Consider the following 19,749-nt stretch of genomic DNA (forward strand, 5'->3'; position numbering starts at 1 on the left):
GGAGCAGATTTTGCATACTTTTCTGGAGTCGGGACATTTCCCTCTGTCTCTCTCTCGCCCTCTGAACACCTCTCCAGACACTTGAGCCCAAAAAGCCTCGGCTGATGCTGCCAGAGGTGCTGTATTTTCTGTTAAGAATTAACCTGAGGCCCTGTCTGCCCTCTTAGGTGGATGTGAAAGATCCCCCAACACTGTTTCAAAGAGCAGAGGGGAGCTTGCACGGTGTCTTTTCCAACATTAAACCCTCAAGCAGCATCATTTGAAAAAAATGGGCCATTATCACATTGCTGTTCGTGGGACCTTACTGTGCACAAATTGGCAACTACGTTTCCTACATTACAATGACTATGCTTCAAAGGTACTTCATTGGCTGTAAAGAGCTGTAAGATGGCCTGAAGTAGTGAAAGGCGGCTGAATAAATGCGTTTTTTTCCCTCACGGGTCAAACATGGCGTCCAACCAACATCGCCCACTCGCCTCCACCGCCTGCGACGTCATTACGCAGTATCCGACCCCACCGCAAAGTACAGGCACTACGCATGCGCAATGAAGGAAATGAAGCTGCACCCTCTGACAGGGTAGCTGACTGCGGCTGCGCATTGCCAGTACCGGGGCGGCCGAGCGGCTTCGAGCGTGGGAGAGCGCGCTGGTGTTATTTTGGCGCCAGAGTGGAAGTAGGAGCGGTTGGAAGAGATTTTAAAGCCGTTCGGGACTCAGACCGGAGTAAAGGATGGCGGCCAGACTGTCGGAAGGAGCTATAGCGGTGTGTACGCAACACTTTTTACTTCACAAAAATCAGTTTCATTTTTCTACTCTTGTGCACTCGCCTGCTGGCCGGCCAATGTCGCAGGGAGTAATTCTTCTGAATTAAAGTTGGTCGAATGTGCCCGTTGAGGAGGGAGGAAAATTAGCACTAGGTCATGATAAAATAGTGCAGTTTTTAAAATTGCTGCTGTATAGGCTAATGTGTGTGGGGAGAATGTGAAGCCTCTGCACCGGGCCCTGGATGTGCCACCAACTGGCACAGTAGGAGTTGAATCTGGCAAATACAGCAACCTTCGCTCTAGGAATAAAAGTCAAATATAGCTGGAGTTAAATTGGGTTACCCCTTTCAGGTATAAATTCCTGGCGTTCTCATGGGCTTTATTGATAGGGGCGTAGATTGCAAGAGCGTGGAGGTATGTGAAACTTGTATAAAACACGAAAATAAAAGTAAAGTTCTGAGGATGCTGGAAATCTGAAATAAAAACAGTGTTGGAAATACTCAGCAGGTCTGGCAGCATCTGTGGAGAGAGCAGAGTTAACCTTTCAGGTGTGTGATCTTTCATCACAGTTCTGACTTGTTGGGCCGAATGGCCTCCTGCGCTGTAACAATTCTGTAATTCTATGATTCCTTTTTTTCATAGGTGTTGGGAATTTATTTATGTATTTATATAGCACATTTCAATGTTATATAACATCCCCAAGTGTTAACAGGAGTGTTATCAAACAAAATTTGACATTGAGCCACAGAAGGAGATGTCAGGACAGATGATCAAAAGCTTGGTCAAAGACCTGGGCAGGTTGCCAGTGGTGGAGTAATTAAAATAGATAATATGGTTGACTTTATTTGCATGGGAAAATATACAATTATTGAGAAAGGTCTAGATTTTTTTCTGATTTGGGGTTATATTAAAACAAAATGGTTAACTGACAGATAAGCCAAATCTGTGATTGGGGTCTCTAGGTGATAGCTTCTCTAGTGCCTCTCAGGATTTCCTAATGTTCCAAACAGCCATAACAAGTGAGTGAACTTTTGAATTGTACTCTCATGTCAGCAGACAATTGGCGCACATAAGGTGCAATGAGTGGTTTTGGATTGGTCCAGCAACGATTGTGCACAGATACAGTGGGCTGCATATGCTCATTTTGTGTTGTAAACTAAAGCTGTATACATCAGTATCTGAAGGAGAAAGATGAGTTATGTTGATCAGAAACTTGTAGGGTTATAGGAGCATAGAGTAGAATCTGACAGCACAGGAGGATGACATTTGATCTGTCATGCCTGTGCCGTCTCCTTGAAACAGCTGTCCAGTTTAGTCCCACAGTCCAGCATTTCCCTCATAATCTTGTAGGTTACTCCTTAAGTACACTCTTGTTCAGCCTCTGCTTGCTGATCCTGTGCTCAGCAGCATGTCAAAGGATGCTCCACTTATCCTGTACTGTTGAATTAACCCCTCTGCCTTTCCCCTCCAATTAAGTATTCCCTCAATTTTTTGAAAGGAATTAACTGTTAAAAGATGAATTTATTTTTCCTGAATATTTCAGAATCCCACATCATGTTGAGCTGGATCGTTGTGATTGCTGACCCCTAAGGCTGCCATGACTTCTATTCCGTGTGTGGGGCCTGGGTCATTTATTACCAATTCAAGGAAACCACTTAAGGTGGTGCACCTGCATAGCTGCTTCATGCAATAGCTATGCATTACGTTTACCAACTTGGACACCAAATTACTTTTGGTGTTCCCGGTTTAAATTTGAAGTGACGTTTCCATTAAAATAACTACTGTTTTTGCATACCTGCTTTATTTCTTCACAATGTAACTTACCTTTCTTCTTTTGCTCCTAACCTGGTGCTTTGTAACATACCCCTACTGTTGTTAACTTTGTCTGCTTCACTTTCAGAGGTGTCTAGGCAGAGTCATTCATCATGCAACTTCATAATCTCCCAGATGTCCCTAACTTATAGGATTCCACCAACTCTTTTCCTTTCTATCTCTGCTGTATTTGTTGTGTTCTGAAATAAAATTTGACACTGAGCCGCTTAATGAGATATTAGGGCAGATGGCCAGAAGCTTGGTTAAATGGGTAGGTTTTAAGGAGTGTCTTAAAGGAGGAATGAGATAGAGGGACAGCGGCTTAGGACCAGGCATCTGAAGGAACAGTGTTTAGTGTTGAAGCCCAAACCTCAGTGGAAACAATAATTCAACTGTCTATTGAAGACACCAAGGTTACATTGTGGAATGTGAAATATTCCAGTCAGTTAAAATATAGTGGCAAGAGTTTCTCTTCAAAATCTGCATCTCGTTACATTTACCTAAACATTGGGAAGATAAAAACTTGCTTTGGTTTGTAGATGTGAAGTCTGCTTGCAGGGAGTGGTAATCCATTCTGAAAACATGTACTATTTCTAGTGTAAAATGCTGCAAATGTACCTAACATCACTAAACAATCCTTTAGTGAATGCAATCTAATTGAGAACCATAAATGACATTTTTAAATTTTAATTAAAGCGTTTAGGCACAAAACACTGGAAAACAAACCTTTTACTTCCCTGATTTGCCACTCTCACCGGAAGGTTGATTTACCGACAAGTTTGGTGTCCTTTGAGATGACATTAGTTGAGATCTAATATCATGTAATGGGGCTGGCTGCGAGAAGGTTGTCATCGTTCGCCCTACTTTTTAATTAATGTCATCCTTGTTGACACTGAAAATCCACATACTTGTGAAAATGAAAAGGGCAGTGCTGCAGTAGTTTGCATGCTGATCTGGGGTGGTATGCAGTGATGAGAGTTTGATTCATGTCTGCAATATGAATTCTGAGAACATGGATTTGGGGAGGTGCTAAAGGGTGGGCATGGCCTTCCAACTGGAAAAGAAATGTTACTGTAACTTCAGAGGTGTAATGTTTGTGAATAATCTCATGTTGCAAACTCACTTTTCAATTTGAGCATGTGAAGTACTTCAACCTCAAGGCTCATCTTTATGATGACTCAAAAGACTTGGTTTGTAATTCCTCTGAAAAGGACAACACACATCTCTTGAGTAATAACTCTTCAACTTTATCTTACAGTCAATAGTTCAAGGAGGAACTCCTTCACAGCCACTTTTACAAGTTATTGTAAGTATCTTATTTTCCATTGTGTATTACTGCTTTGTAATTAGGTCAACTGATTTGGCAATACACATCATGTAATTGTCTCCAATTAACTGTGCCCAACGTGATTTGTAGTGAGTACCACAGTTTTGCATAAAAACAAGTTCCAGAAGCAATGAAAATACTGGTTTCTGAGTGTGTGAACAATAATACACCACTTGTCACAGCAAATCATTTGCCCAACTAGTAATCTGCTAACCTTATTGGTGAGGGTTGACTTTAATTCACATGCAAAGAAATAATTTTGTCATGAAAATATTAAGCAGTTGTGTGTGTACCTGTTTGCTTCTCTATTTATGTACTATCATATTCCTCATAGGAAAGATGGTGAAGAGGGGAACTGCTCCCAGCTCACAGCTAGTGGTGATATTGGGGGCTCTTGAGTAGCTCAGTGCCTTTTCTTCTTCGGTTCTGTTACCCCTGTAGGAAAAAAAACCCCGTCTGCCTCAAGTGTGCCAGTTAATCTCTTTTTTTTTTTCTATTCATTCATGGGATGTGGACGTCGCTGGCTAGGCCAGCATTTATTGCCCATCCCTAATTGCCCTTGAGAAGGTGGTGGTGAGCTGCCTTCTTGAACTGCTGCAGTCCATTTGAGGTAGGTATACTCATAGTGCTGTTAGGAAGGGAGTTCCAGGACTTTGAGCGAGTGGTAGTGAAGGAACGACGATCTAGTTTCAAGTTAGGATGGTGTGTGACTTGGAGGGGAACTTGCAGGTGGTAGTGTTCCCGTGCATTTTAGTTTAGTTTAGAGATACAGCACTGAAACAGGCCCTTCGGCCCACCGAGTCTGTGCCGACCATCAACCACCCATTTATACTAATCCTACACTAATTCCATATTCCTACCACATCCCCACCTGTCCCTATATTTCCCTACCACCTACCTATACTAGGGGCAATTGCTAATGGCCAATTTACCTATCAACCTGCAAGTGGGAGGAAACCGGAGCATCCAGAGGAAACTCACGCAGACACAGGGAGAACTTGCAAACTCCACACAGGCAGTACCCAGAATTGAACCCGGGTTGCTGGAGCTGTGAGGCTGCGGTGCAAACCACTGCGTCACTGTGCCGTCCTTGTCCTTCTAGTTGGTAGAGGTCGCGGGTTTGGAAGGTGCTGTCTGAGGAGCCTTGGCGTATTGCTGCAGTGCATCTTGTAGATGGTACAGACTGCTGCCACTGTGCATTGGTGGTGGAGCCAGTGAATGTTTGTGGATGGAGTGCCAATCAAGCAGGCTGCTTTGTCCTGGATGGTGTCAAGCTTCTTGAGTGTTGTTGGAGCTGCACTCATCCAGGCAAGTGGAGAGTATTCCATCACACTCCTGATTTGTAGATGGTGGACAGGCTTTGGGGAGTCAGGAGATGAGTTACTCGCCGCAGGATTTCTAGCCTCTGACCTGCTCTTGTAGCCACGGTATTTATATGGCTACTCCAGTTCTGTTGCAAGGTACAGTGGAGACATTGAGATTTTAAAGGAAGTATTTTGGCAGATATTTTGTAATCCGTTGAACAGAAAGTGGGTGTTGCTTTTGTTCCTGTTCTATTTTTTTTTATTTTATTTATTTAGAGATACAGCATTGAAACATGCCCTTCGGCCCACCGAGTCTGTGCCGACCAACAACCACCCATTTATACTAACCCTACAGTAATCCCCTATTCCCTATCACCTCTGTACACTAGGGGCAATTTACAACGGCCAATTTACCTATCACCTGCAAGTCTTTCTGCAGGAAAACTGCAGTTATTTTCATATTATTTCCCTGCTGCCATTGATAGTTCAACAGAGTGGGCTGATTTAGAGCAGCTGAAACATCACTGAGGGGGTAGACCTAGAACTGCGGGGTATAATTTCTACTTTGGGCGCAGTTGTCAATTCAGGCACAATTTGTACTCAAAATTGAGCTAGTTTTGAGAAGTTTTTTTTTGTCATCCCCTTTAAACTCACTCGTAACGCAAAATCCATCATGAACCAGCACAATTAGACAGCGTTTTTAGAATGTAATTGAAAATTTTTAAATAGTTCTGCTTTAAAAAATATTCTGTGATGCATTTAAGAGTGGTAACTTGGTGCAGTTAGATTAATACAGCTGAAAATGGGTTTATTACAAAATTAGCATGTCAATCCAGCATCTGTGAGTCATTTGATTTTAAATAACTGAAATTGATTTTAAAGAAATATACAGAACCATTTGCCAGATACATTGAGGTAAGGTAGTCAGTTTCTTAGTATATTTTTCAGTAATACGTTCAAAAGCTATTACAACTTGCCTATTGGTGTCCTTGTGCCCAAAAGAACTAGCTTGAGAGCTTCCTCAAAGGCCTGCGAACGAGCACGGTTGGCAGAAATGTCCAATGGTGATTAATCCATCCTGGGAGTGAAGTCAATTTTGTGGGCAGGGCTGGTTTCCAGCACATTTTTTAAAAAACTAGTGCAAAAAATCATGGAAACTCAATTTCCGCTTAAATTTCCATGATTCTTTGGCTACATTGTCGATTGTGGAAAAATTGCACCAAGAAAGCCAACAAAACGGTGAAAACTCTACCCTTGTGATTGTAGGAACATAAGAGCAGGAGTAGACCATTCTGCCCATCGAGCCTGCCCCGCCATTCAGTACGATCATGGCTGATCATCCACTTCAATGCCTTTTTCCTTCACTATCCTTATATCCCCTTATGTCATTGGTATTTACAAATCTGTCAATCTCTGCTTTAAACATACTCAATGACTGAGCTTCCACAGCCCTCTGGGTTAGAGAATTCCAACCCTCTGGGTAAAGAAACTTCTCATCTCTGTCCTAAGTGGCTTCCTCCTTATTTTGAAATTGTGTTCCCTGGTTCTAGACTTTCCAACCAGGGGAAATATCTTAGCTGATCTACACTGCAGGTTGTATTTTGTAGGTTGCAATGAGATCACCTCCCATTCTTCGAAACTCCAGAGAATACAGACCCGGTTTCCCCATTCTCTCTTCACAGAACAGTCCCGCTATCCCGGGAACAAGTCTGGTGCACCTTCATTGCACTCCATCTATGGCAGTAATATCCACCAATATCAACCAAAACTGCACACAGTACTCCAGGTGCAGTCTAACCAAGGTTCTATACAATTGAAGCAAGACTTCAGTACTCCTGTACTCACATCCTCTTGCGATAAAGGCTAACATACCATTAGCCTTCTTAATTGCTTGCTGCTCCTGCATGTTAGCTTTCATTGACTTATTGACAAGGACACCCAGGTCCCTTTGTACATCTCCACTTCCTAATCTGTTACCATTTAAGAAATACGTTGCACATCTATTCCTCCTACCAAAGTGGATAGCCTCACATTTTTCCACATTATATTCCATCTGCCACGTTCTTGCCCAAGTCTGTCCAAATCCCCTTGAAGCCGCTTTGCATCTTCCTCACAACACACATTCCCACCTAATGTTGTCATCCATGAACCTTGAACTTGGATTTAAATCACTTTCACCGGGTTCCAATTTGGTTCCCACATCCAAATCATTGATATATATTGTGAACAGCTGGGGCCCAAGCACTGATCCCTGCAGTACCACACTAGTCACAGCCTGTCAATGCGAGAATGATCCGTTTATTCCTACACTCTGCTTTCTGCCTGTTAACCAATCCTTAATCCATGCCAGTATATTACCTCCTATCCCATGTGCTTTAATTTTGCTAATCAACCTCCTGTGGGAGACTTTATCAAAAGCCTTCTGAAAATCCAAGTATACCACGTCCATCGCCTCCCTTTATCAATTCTGTTAGGCACATCCTTTAAAAAAACTCCAACAGGTTCGTCAAAAGTGATTTCCCATTCATAAATACATGATGACTATGCCCGGTCAGATCATTATTATCCACGTGTCCATTTATCACATCCTTTAGAACAGATTATAGCATTTTCCAAATGACTGATGTAAGGCTGACAGGTCTGTAATTCCCTCTTTTCTCTCTTCCTCCTTAAATAGTGGGGTGACATTTGCTACATTCCAATCTGCAGCAACTGCTCCAGAATCTCGAGAATTTTGGAAGATGATCACCAAAGCATCCACTATCTGCGGAGCTAGCTCTTTCAACACTCTGGGATGTAGAATATCAGGTCCTGGGGACTTTTCAACCAAAGAACAAAAAACAGTACAGCACAGGAACAGGCCATTCGGCCTTCCAAGCCTGCGTCGATCTTGATGCCTGTCTAAACTAAAGCCTTCTGCACTTCCCTGGACCGTATCCCTCTATTCCCATCCTATTCATGTATTTGTCAAGATGCCTCTTAAACTTCGCTATCTACCTGCTTCCACCACCTCCCCCGGCAGCAAGTTCCAGGCACTCACCACCCTCTGTGTAAAGAACTTGCCTCGCACATCCCCTCTAAACTTTGCCCCTTGCACCATAAACCTATGTCCCCTAGTAACTGACTCTTCCACCCTGGGAAAATGTTTCTGACTACCCACTCTGTCCATGCCACTCATAACTTTGTAAACCTCTATCATGCCGCCCCTCCACCTCCGTCGTTCCAGTGAAAACAATCCGAGTTTATCCAACCTCTCCTCGTAGCTAATGCCCTCCAGACCAGGCAACATTCTGGTAAACCTCTTCTGTACCCTCTCCAAAGCCTCCACGTCCTTCTGGTAGTGTGGCGACCAGAATTGCACGCAGTATTCTAAATGTGGCCTAACTAAAGTTCTGTACAGCTGCAACATGACTTGCCAATTTTTATACTCTGTGCCCCGACCGATGAAGGCAAGCATGCCGTATGCCTCCTTGACTACCTTATCCACCTGCATTGCCACTTTCAGTGACCTGTGGATCTGCACGCCCAGATCTCTCTGCCTGTCAATACTCCTAAGGGTTCTGCCATTTACTGTATACTTCCCATCTGTATTAGATCTTCCAAAATGCATTACCTCACATTTGTCCGGATTAAACGCCATCTGCCATTTCTCCGCCCAAGTCTCCAACCGATCTATATCCTGCTGTATCCTCTGACAATCCTCATCACTATCCACAACTCCACCAACCTTTGTGTTGTCCGCAAACTTACTAATCAAACCAGCTACATTTTCCTCCAAATCATTTCTATATACTACAAACAGCAAAGGTCCCAGCACTGATCCCTGCGGAACACCACTAGTCACAGCCCTCCATTCAGAAAAGCACCCTTCCACCGCTACGCTCTGTCTTCTATGAACGAGCCTGTTCTGTATCCATCTTGCCAGCTCACCTCTGATCCTGTGTGACTTCACCTTTTGTACAAGTCTGCCATGAGGGACCTTGTCAAAGGCTTTACTGAAGTCCATATAGATAACATCCACTGCCCTTCCTTCATCAATCATCTTCGTCACTTCCTCAAAAAACTCAATCAAGTTAGTGAGACAAGACCTCCCCTTCGCAAAACCATGCTGCCTCTTGCTAATAAGTTCATTTGTTTCCAAATGGGAGTAAATCCTGTTCCGTAGAATCCTCTCTAATAATTTCCCTACCACTGACGTAAGGCTCACCGGACTATAATTTCCTGGATTATCCTTGCTACCCTTAAACAAAGGAACAACATTGGCTATTCTCCAGTCCTCTGGGACCTCGCCTGTAGCCAATGAGGATACAAAGATTTCTGTCAAGGCCCCAGCAATTTCTTCCCTTGCCTCCCTTAGTATTCTGGGGTAGATCCCATCAGGCCCTGGGGACTTATCTACCTTAATGCTTTGCAAGACGCCCAACACCACCTCCTTTTTGATAACGACATGACCGAGACTACACTCCCTTCCCTAGACTCCTCATCCACCAAGTCCTTCTCTTTGGTGAATACTGATGCAAAGTACTCATTTAGTACCTTGCCCATTTCCTCTGGCTCCACACATAGATTCCCTCCTCTGTCCTTGAGTGGGCCAACCCTTTCCCTGGTTACCCTCTTGCTCTTTATATACGTATAAAATGCCTTGGGATTCTCCTTAATCCTGTTTGCCAATGACTTTTCATGACCCCTTTTAGCCCTCCTGACTCCTTGCTTAAGTTCCTTCCTGCTGTCTTTATATTCCTCAAGGGCTTCATCTGTTCCCAGCCTTCTAGCCCTTGCGAATGCATCCTTTTTCTTTTTGACTAGGCTCACAATATCCCTCGGTATCCAAGGTTCCTGAAACTTGCCAAACTTATCCTTCTTCCTCAGAGGAACATTCCGGTCCTGGATTCTAATCAACTGACGTTTGAAAGACTCCCACATGTCAGATGTTGATTTACCCTCAAACAGCCGCCTCCAATCTAAATTCTTCAATTCCTGCCTAATATTGTTATAATTAGCTTTCCCCCAATTTAGCACCTTCACCTGAGGACTACTCTTATCCTTTTCCACAAGTACCTTTAAAATTTACGGAATTATGGTCACTGTTCCCGAAATGCTCCCCTACTGAAACTTGGGCCACCTGGCCGGGCTCATTCCCCAATACCAGGTCCAGTACGGCCCCATCCCTAGTTGGACTATCTACATATTGTTTCAAGAAGCCCTCCTGGATGCTCCTCACAAATTCTGCCCATCCAAGCCCCTAGCACTAAGTGAGTCCCAGTCAATATAGGGGAAGTTAAAATCACCCACCACTACAACCCTGTTACCTTTACATCTTTCCAAATTTTGTCTACATATCTGCTCCTCCACCTCCCGTTGGCTGTTGGGAGGCCTGTAGTAAACCCCCAACCTCGTGACTGCACCCTTCCTGTTCCTGAGCTCCATCCATATTGCCTCGCTGCATGACCCCTCCGAGGTGTCCTCCCGCAGTACAGCTGTGATATTCTCCTTAACCAGTAATGCAACTCCCCCACCCCTTTTACATCCCCCTCTATCCCGCCTGAAGCTTCTAAATCCCGGAACATTTAGCTGCCAATCCTGTCCTTCCCTCAGCCCCATTAATTTCTCCAATACAACCTTCTTACTAATACTAATTACCTTCAATTCCTCACTCTCAATTCTTTGGATCACTAATTCTGGGAGATTTCTTGTATCTTCCTCAGTGAAGACAGAAGCAAAGTAATCGTTTAGCTTCTCTGCCATTTCTCTATTCCCCATTATAAATTCTCCTGACTCTGCCTGTAATGGACCCACATTTGTCTTAGCCAAACGTTTCCTTTTTAAGTACCTGTAGAAGCTTTTACAATCTGTTTTTTTATTTTTTGCTAGCTTGTATTCATATTCTATTCATGCTTTATCAGTTTCTTCGTCCTCCTTTGGTGTATTCTAAAATCCTCCCAATCCTCAGGTTTGCTACTATTTCTGGCACCTTTACAGGCACTTTCTTTTAAGGATTCGATAAGATTAACTTTCTTTATCATCCACGGTGACTGCCTTTTGTTTGGGGTTTTGTGCCTTGAAGGAATGTATAGTTGCTGTAAACTATGTAATATTTCTTTAAAGACTATCCATTGCCGATGTACTGTCATACCTTTTTAAATGTATTTTCCCAATCCACCTCAGCCAGTTTGCCCCTCATATCTTCATAATTTCCTTTGCTCAAATTTAACACCCTGGCTTCAGATTGAACTGCCTCACTTTCAAACATAATGTAAAATTTTATCATATTATGGTCACTCATCACTAAAGGTTCTTTTGCAACAAGATTATTACTTAGCCCTTTCTCATTACATAATACTAGTTCTTAAATAGCCTATTCTCCAGTCGGTTCTTCGACATACTGCTCTAGAAAACCATCCCTAACACACTCCAGAAACCCATCCTTCACAGCATTAGTGCTCATTCAGTTTACCCAGTCTACATGCAGATTGAATTCACCCATGATTACTGTATTACCCACGCTACATGCTTCTCTAATCTACTGATTATTACCATACCCCACATTTCCACTACTGTTTGGTAGCCTATAAACAACTCCTACTAATGTTTGCTGCCCCTTGCTGTTTCTGAGCTCTACCCAAACAGGTTCCACATTTTGTAGGTTCCGATCTGTGATCCTCGCTTACTAATGAACTGATCCCATCCCTTATCAGCACAACGCCACCTGTGTTTTCTTTTTGCCTGTCCATCCTAAATGTGGAATATCATTGAATATTCAGTTCCCAGTCTTGGTCACCCTGTAGCCACGTTTCAGTTACGGCAATTAGATCATACCCATTTACCTCTATTTGGGCCTTTAAATCATCTACCTTGTTGCAAATGCTGCGTGCATTCAGGTAGAATCCCCTTAACCTTGTCGTCTTGACATTATTCTGCATTCTCATCTTAGTTGATGCTCACCTTTGTTTCGCCTGCCTTCTAAAGTCACTCACTTCTTTTCTACCTCCTGTTAACCAGGTTCCCATCCCCCTGATAAGCTAGTTTAAACCCTCCATGACAGCACTAGCGAATATCCCTGCGAGGGTGTTAGTTCCGGTCCTGTTAAGGTGTAGCTTGTCCATCTTGTACAGGTCCCACCTGCCTGAGAACCAGTCCCAATGCTTCAGAAATCTGATGCCCTCCCTCCTATACCAATTCTCCAGCCACGTGTTCAATCGATCAGTCCTCATATTCCTGTGCTCACTCGCACGTGGCACTGGGAGAAATCCTGAGATTACTGCTTTGGAGATCCTGCTTTTAAATTTCCTTCCTAACTCCCTAAAATCTGTTTTCAGGACTTCATTCCTTTTCCTACCTATGTCATTGGTACCAATGTGGACCACAACCTCTGGCTGTTCACCCTCCCCCAGAAGGATGTCCTGCAGCCGCTCCGTGACATCCTTGACCCTGGCACCAGGGAGGCAACATGCGATCCTGGAGTCACGTTTACTGCCGCAGAAACGCCTGTCTGATCCCCTGACTATCAAATCCCCTATCACTATTGCTCTTCCACTCTGCTTCCTCCCCTCCTGTGTAGCTGAGCCACCCGTGGTGCCACAGACTTTGTTGTGGCTGCACTGCCCCGAGAAACCATTGCTCTCATCGGTATTCAAAATGGGAAACCGAGTAGCAAGCAAGATAGACTCCAGGGACTCCTGCACTGATTGCCTGGCAGTCACCCATTCCCTCTCTGCCTGCATGCTCCTAACCTGCAGTGTGACCACCTCCCTAAACGTGTTATTGATGTGCATCCGAGAGGCAGAGAATTACAGCAGTGCCTCCAGCTGCCGCTCAGGTTCTGCAGCCGTTGACATGTCCTGCAGATGTGTTCTTCTAGGACACATGACTTCCCACGTACTGCAGGACGTACATTCCACTTGGCCGAGCTGACCTGCCATAACGTAACTTTAAAAACTTTTTATTACAATGAGAAGTAAAATAACTTATCAATTACTCACCAATCAGCTTCTTCCCCTGTACTAAAGAGGCTGAAAAAGATAGAAGAAAGGAGCCCCTTCCTCACGCACCAAACTCCCAATTTACACTGTGCACTCAAATTTATTTTTTCTTAATTTATAGTTCCCTGCCTAACAACTCCCTCAGTTTCCAAATTCCCTTTTTCACACCCTGTGCCCTTCAGCAGCACTCAGTGCAGAAAGCGGCACCAAGAGTCCCTTGAATTTATACTCTGAACACAATGCTGTGTCAGCTCTGCGAGAGGTCAGAAACCAGTTTAAGCTAGCTACCTTATTTAACTAGCTACAGCTACTGAGTGTTTGTATACCCTTGTTTAAAACTGCATGAAACCTGACTTGCCTCTTAACTGAAGAAGGAATTTCAATTAATTGCTAGATGTAAACAAAACAAAAACTAGTCTTGAGAGATTAACCCTTAAAATCCACTCACTTACCAAACTCCCTCCTTCACACTCAGTGCAGACGATTGTAGTTTATAAGTTCCAAATTGGGCTCCAACGCACCTTTTGTTTTAATATTCTGTCATGGGATGTGGCCGTCACTGGCTGACCAGCATTTATTGCTCATCCCGAATTGCCCTTGAACTGAGTGGCTTGCTAGGGCAGTTAAGAGTCAGTCACATTGTTGTGGGTCTGGAGTCGCACGTAGTCCAGACCAGGTAAGGATGGCAGATTTCTCTCCCTAAAGGACGTTAGTGAGCCAGATGGATTTTTGCAACAATTGGTGATAGTTCCATGGCACCGTTACTGAGACTAGTTTTCAATTCCAGATTTTTATCAATTAATTGAATTTAAATTCCATCAGCTGGCATGGATTTGAACCCATGTCCCCAAGGTGTTGGCCTGGGCCTCTGGATTACTCGTCTTTTAACATTACCATCACGCCACCATCCCCTTGGCACATTTTGTGACTGCAGCATTAGATTCTTCAAGTTTTGGTGATCCCGGTTTGTTTGGATGAAAACTTAAAAGGGCTACTGTCACGCAAATCAATTGTAATATATAGTTATTGTTTACAGCCAATATTGTTTCTGCTATATAAGCAATTTATCTTGATTTTTATATAGAGTATCCGTCGCATTACAAATGGGCCCCCGAGGTATCGTGTACTAATGAGTGATGGAATCCATACGCTGTCATGTAAGTATTGCGGCTCAGAATTTGTTTGCAATAGCTAACTAAAAATGACTTAAAATTCAATGAATTGCTTGAACAATTATGCAACATATTAGCATGCTAATAATGGATCATGGATTTGCTCCTGCAATTTTAAACAAAGTACTGTACAATCACTCATACGGTTGCTTTTAATGTAATGAGAAGGCACTTCACAAACATGGGGCAAGAATTGCAATATATTTGAAAACATGCCTGCAGATGTAGGTTTTGAGGAGGCTTTTGAATAATGGTAGAAATGTGCCAAGCTCCAGCGTGTTTTTTTTGTATAATTTAAGCTGAGAACTGTGATGTCTGACAGGTTTGCAGTGGAGGGGAGGAAACAGTTGTCCAAACCTAAAAGAGCAGAGGTTTTGAAAATTGGTCAGAAATGGGTTGCAGGTGGAACATGGATTTATCAGTGACAAATCAGAACAGTTCTGATGAAAGGTCACAGACCTGAAGCATTAACTCTGCTTCTCTCTCTACAGATGCTGCCTGACCCTAGTATTTCCAGCACTTACTGTTTTTAATCCAGCTTCTACTGGTGTCTAGAGATGAGGATTCCAAAGATTTAACGACCCTCTGAGAGAAGAAATTCCTCTTCATCTCCGTCTTAAATAGGGGACTGCTTATTCTGAAATTGTGCCCCCAGTTCTAGATTCCCCCATGGGGGGAAACATTCTGTCAGCATCTACCCTGTCAAGCTCCCCCCGCCCCCCCCCCCCCCCTCAAAATCTTATGTTTCAATAAGATCACCTCTCACTCTTCTAAACTCCAATGAGTATAGGCCCAATCTATTCAACCTTTCCTCATAAGACAAACCCTTCATCCTTGGAATCAGCTTAGTGAACCTTCTCTGAACTGCTTCCAATGCAAGTATATCCCTCCGTAAGTAAGGCGAGCAAAACTCAATGGAGGACTCTAGGTGTGGTCTCATCAATGCCCTGTACAGTTGGAGCAAAACTTCCCTTTTATACTCTATTCCCCTTGCAATAAAGGCTAAAATCCATTTGCCTTCCTAATTACTTGCTGTACCTGCATGTGATTTCATGTGAAAGGACATCCAGCTCCCCTCTGAACAGCAGCATTCTGCAGTCTCAATGTAAATAATATTCTGCTTTTCTATTCTTCCTGTCAAAATGGGCAACCACACATTTTTCCACATTATCCTCCATTTGTCAAATTTTTGCCCGTTCACTTAACCTATCTATATCTTTTTGCAGACATTTTGTGTCCTTCTCATACACTGGAAAGCAGGTTATCATCTGGAAATTTGGCTGCAATACTTGGCCCTTCATCCAAGTCATTTATATAGATTGTAAATAGTTGAGGCTCCAGCTGTGATCCCTGTGGCACTCCATTGGTTACAGTTCACCAACCTGAAAATGCCCCATTTATCCTGACTCTCTATTTCCAGTTAGTTAGCCAATCCTCCATCCATGCTAATATATTACGGCCAACACTATGAGCTCTTATCTTGTGTCGTAACCTTTTATGTGGCACCTTTTGCAAATCCAAATACATTACATATTGGTTTGCCTTTATCCACACTGCATGTTATATCCTCAGAGAACTCTAGTAAGTTTGTCGAACACAATTTCCCTTAAAACCATGTTGACTGCCTGATTGTATTATGATTTTCTAAATGTCCTGCTACCACTTCCTTAATAATAGATTCCAGCATTTTCCCGATGACAGATGTTAGGCTAACTGACCTATAGTTTCCTGCTTTTTGTCTCCCCCCACCCCCCTTTCTTGATGAGAGGTGTTACGTTTGTGGTTTTCCAATCCGCTGGGACCTTTCCAGAATCTAGGGAATTTTGGAAGATTACAATCAATGCATCCACTATTTCTGCAGGCACTTCTAAGTTTTTTTTTTTCACCTGGTTCAGGGGACTTGTCAACCTTTAGTCCCATGAGTTTCCTAGTACTTTTTCTCTAGTAATAGTTGTTTTAAATTTCTCCCTCACTTTTGCCTCTTGATTTTCTGCTATTGGGATGCTTTTTGTGTCTTCCACTGTGAAGACAGATACAAATTAATTGTTCAAAGTCTCTGCATTTCCTTGTTTCCCTTTATTAATTCCCAAGTCTCATCATCTAAGGGACCAACACTTATTTTAACTACTCTCTTCCTTTTTATATATTGTAAACCGTGTGTCTCTTGCCAACGCAGCCAGCGTATGCGCAAGCTGCGACACCCTCCAATGTCATCTGAGGGCCTCTGCAAATTTGCCAGGATCAACTCGCGCATGCGCACGTTGACGTCAGGGTGTGCTGTGAGCGAGTGACTGCCTGAGCGAAGGGGGGCTGGGGGTCGAGCAGCGATTGAAGTGAGCAGTTGGGAAGGAGTGGGGATGAGAAGTGGCAAGCAGTTGGGCGGGAGGGAGTGTGGGAGGAGAAGCAAAATGGCAATTGAAGCAGCAAGCAGTTGGGTGGGAGGAAAAGAGCGGGGATAGAAGCGGCCATTGAAGGGGGGATTGAGCTTTTTCTATTGACTTTATTTGCCAACGCAGAGTTTATTTGCTTCTGCGTGTAAGATTGAGCAGCACCATCTTTATTACAGGCAGCTGCCTGAGACGTTGCTGACAGTGACGTTTCAGTCAATGATATTGCATTTGCGCATGTGCGAGTAGTGGGCCATCTAGTGGTTGTGCTGTCAATAAACAGCATTTGTAAAAGCTTTTAATGTCTATTTTTATATTTCTTGCTAGTTTGCTCTCCTCTAATTTCCCTCTTTTGTTTTTGTTTTAGTCATCCTCTGCTGGTTTCTAAAATTTTCCTAATCTTCTGGCCTACCACTAATCTTTATAACATTGTCTGCTTTTTCTTTTAATTTGATATCTTCCTTAACTAGTCATGGATCGTGCATCCTTCTCAGTTTTTCTTTCTCAATAGAATATATCTGTTGAGAGTTATGCAATATCTCCTTAAATGTCTGCCACTGCTTCTCTACTGTGTTATCTTGTAACTTATTTTCCATGTCCACTGTAGGCAACTCCGTCTTCATACTCTTGTAATTGCCTTGAGCTCCCAGTATTTGCCTAGGATAGGATCAGCCTGCTTTGCTCATGTGAACTGGTTCAATGTCTGATGTCCAGTGTTGGATGAGCTGCACTGTTGTTCATTTAACATTGGGAAGACTGAACCTATCATCACTGATTTCATCACTCTCCTCAACAAGTCACGGGCTGAACTGGACTATCTGCGGTCTTGGTGTCCGCTTCATCCCTGAGTTGAGTTTCCAACCCCATGTCCTTTCCATCACACAGGATGCCTACTTCCATCTCTAGCGTTGCCTGCTTCAACCCATGTTCTATCCTGCACGTAGTCCCATTTGCTTATCCATTCCTGTCCTTGCTGACCTTTGTTTGACTGATGGTCCCCCTACAACTTACTTTAAATTATCATGTTTAAATCCCTTCATGTTTTTTCCACCCTGTCTCTAACTTCTATGCAACCTCTGAACTGCCTGTGACTCTGGCCTCTTGTAAACCCCTGTTCACCCCACCGTCGGTGGCCTTGCCTTCAGCTGCCTAAGCCCCATATTCTGGAATTCTCTTCCATTTTCACCTCCAAATCTTCCTTTTAAGTCCTTCCTTAAAACCCACCTCTTTGACCAAGCTTTTGCTTTCACTTCTCACACTACTTTGCCTTGGCCTCCAGTGTATTGGAATTTTTTTATATGTTAACTGTGTATATAAACACAAGTAGTTGTTGTCTAGACAGCCTTTTTAGTTGGCGATTGATGCTGTGCAAGACTCCCAAAGAAAAATTGGGAGGTGGTCGTTAAAATGCATCACTAACTAATTTCTGAACGGAAATGCTGCATAGAGGAATTTATGTTAAGTTTAGTTGTTAAATTAAATGAACGTTTATTTGCTAATGGGAATATTTTATGGAAAAATTTAAATCTTCGCACTATCAATTCTGTAATTACACAGTAAAAACTGACTAATATAATCACTACACAGTATTGAAGAAAATAATATTAATTAGCAGTTAATGAATTGATGAGAGATACCTCTGAAATATTAGTGTGGCTGCAGCTTTTACGCCGTATTAGGATGCAAGTTACTAAGAGCTGATGTGATTGATTAAAATAAAATCCGTTTTTTCAGCTTTCCTACTTGCAACCCAGCTGAACTACATGGGCGACGAGGGCATTATTGCAGTAAACTGCATCTGCCAGATCAATCGATTCATCTGCAATACAATGAAGGATGGAAGGTACGATTCATAGACTGTCCAATATATTTGTGAGCAGTGAAAGTTACATTAATGCTTAAAATAGTAAAAGGTTTCCCTGTATAGTAAAGGGCATTTCTCACCTGGGTTGGAGGGTAAGTGACAAATACACTTCCTAATGTCTGATTCAAGAGCAGCTAAGAAGAGAAGATTGGCAGAGACCATGCATATGGATCCATTCAGAGAATAGGTTTAAAGAAAGAACTTGCATTTATGTAGCATCTTGTTCTTGGAATGTCCCAAAGGTCAGTGGTAACACACTCACCTCTGAGTCAGTTAGTTGTGACTTTTAAGTACCGCTCCAGAGACTTGAGCACATAATCTAGGCTGACACCCCAGTGCGGTACTGTGTTAATAGAGGCACCGTCTTTCGGATGAAAGTATAAACTGAGGCCGTGTCTTCCCCCTCAAGTGGGTGTAAATGATCCTAAGAAAGTATACACAGAGCAGCAGGGGGATTCTCCCCAGTGCCTTAACCAATGTTTATGGCGCAACCGACTCACTAAAACAGATTACCTGGTCATTTATCTCATTTTTTGGGAGCTTACTGTGTGTAAATTGTGCTATTCTTTCTTTCTTTTGGGCCTCCTTATCTCGAGAGACAATGGATACGTGCCTGGAGGTGGTCAGTGGTTTGTGAAGCAGCGCCTGGAGTGGCTATAAAGGCCAATTCTGGAGTGACAGGCTCTTCCACAGGTGCTGCAGAGAAATGTGTTTGTCGGGGCTGTTGTACAGTTGGCTCTCCCCTTGCGCCTCTCTTTTTTTCCTGCCAACTACTAAGTCTCTTCGACTCTCCACAATTTAGCCCTGTCTTTATGGCTGCCCGCCAGCTCTGGCGAATGCTGGTAACTGACTCCCACGACTTGTGATCAATGTCACACGATTTCGTGTCGCGTTTGCAGACGTCTTTATAGCGGAGACATGGACGGCCGGTGGGTCTGATACCAGTGGCGAGCTCGCTGTACAATGTGTCTTTGGGGATCCTGCCATCTTCCATGCGGCTCACATGGCCAAGCCATCTCAAGCCCCGCTGACTCAGTAGCGTGTATAAGCTGGGGGTGTTGGCCGCTTCAAGGACTTCTGTGTTGGAGATATAGTCCTGCCACCTGATGCCAAGTATTCTCCGAAGGCAGCGAAGATGGAA

At 43.3% G+C, this 19,749-nt stretch overlaps 1 protein-coding gene across 1 annotated transcript in view; it reads left to right on the plus strand.

Moving 5' to 3' along the window:
- The first annotated feature begins 590 nt into the window (after positions 1 to 590).
- Positions 591 to 19,749, plus strand: part of rpa1 (replication protein A1) — a 67,159-nt gene continuing 48,000 nt past the window's right edge. The window contains exons 1-4 of the mRNA XM_068010671.1: positions 591 to 762; positions 3,834 to 3,881; positions 14,270 to 14,342; positions 18,479 to 18,587. Coding sequence (XP_067866772.1) covers positions 730 to 762; positions 3,834 to 3,881; positions 14,270 to 14,342; positions 18,479 to 18,587 — 263 coding nt within the window. The 5' untranslated portion in view covers positions 591 to 729. The remainder of the gene's footprint in view (positions 763 to 3,833; positions 3,882 to 14,269; positions 14,343 to 18,478; positions 18,588 to 19,749) is intronic.

This window comes from Heterodontus francisci, chromosome 30, assembly GCF_036365525.1.
Source record: "Heterodontus francisci isolate sHetFra1 chromosome 30, sHetFra1.hap1, whole genome shotgun sequence".
Lineage (NCBI taxonomy): Eukaryota > Metazoa > Chordata > Chondrichthyes > Heterodontiformes > Heterodontidae > Heterodontus > Heterodontus francisci.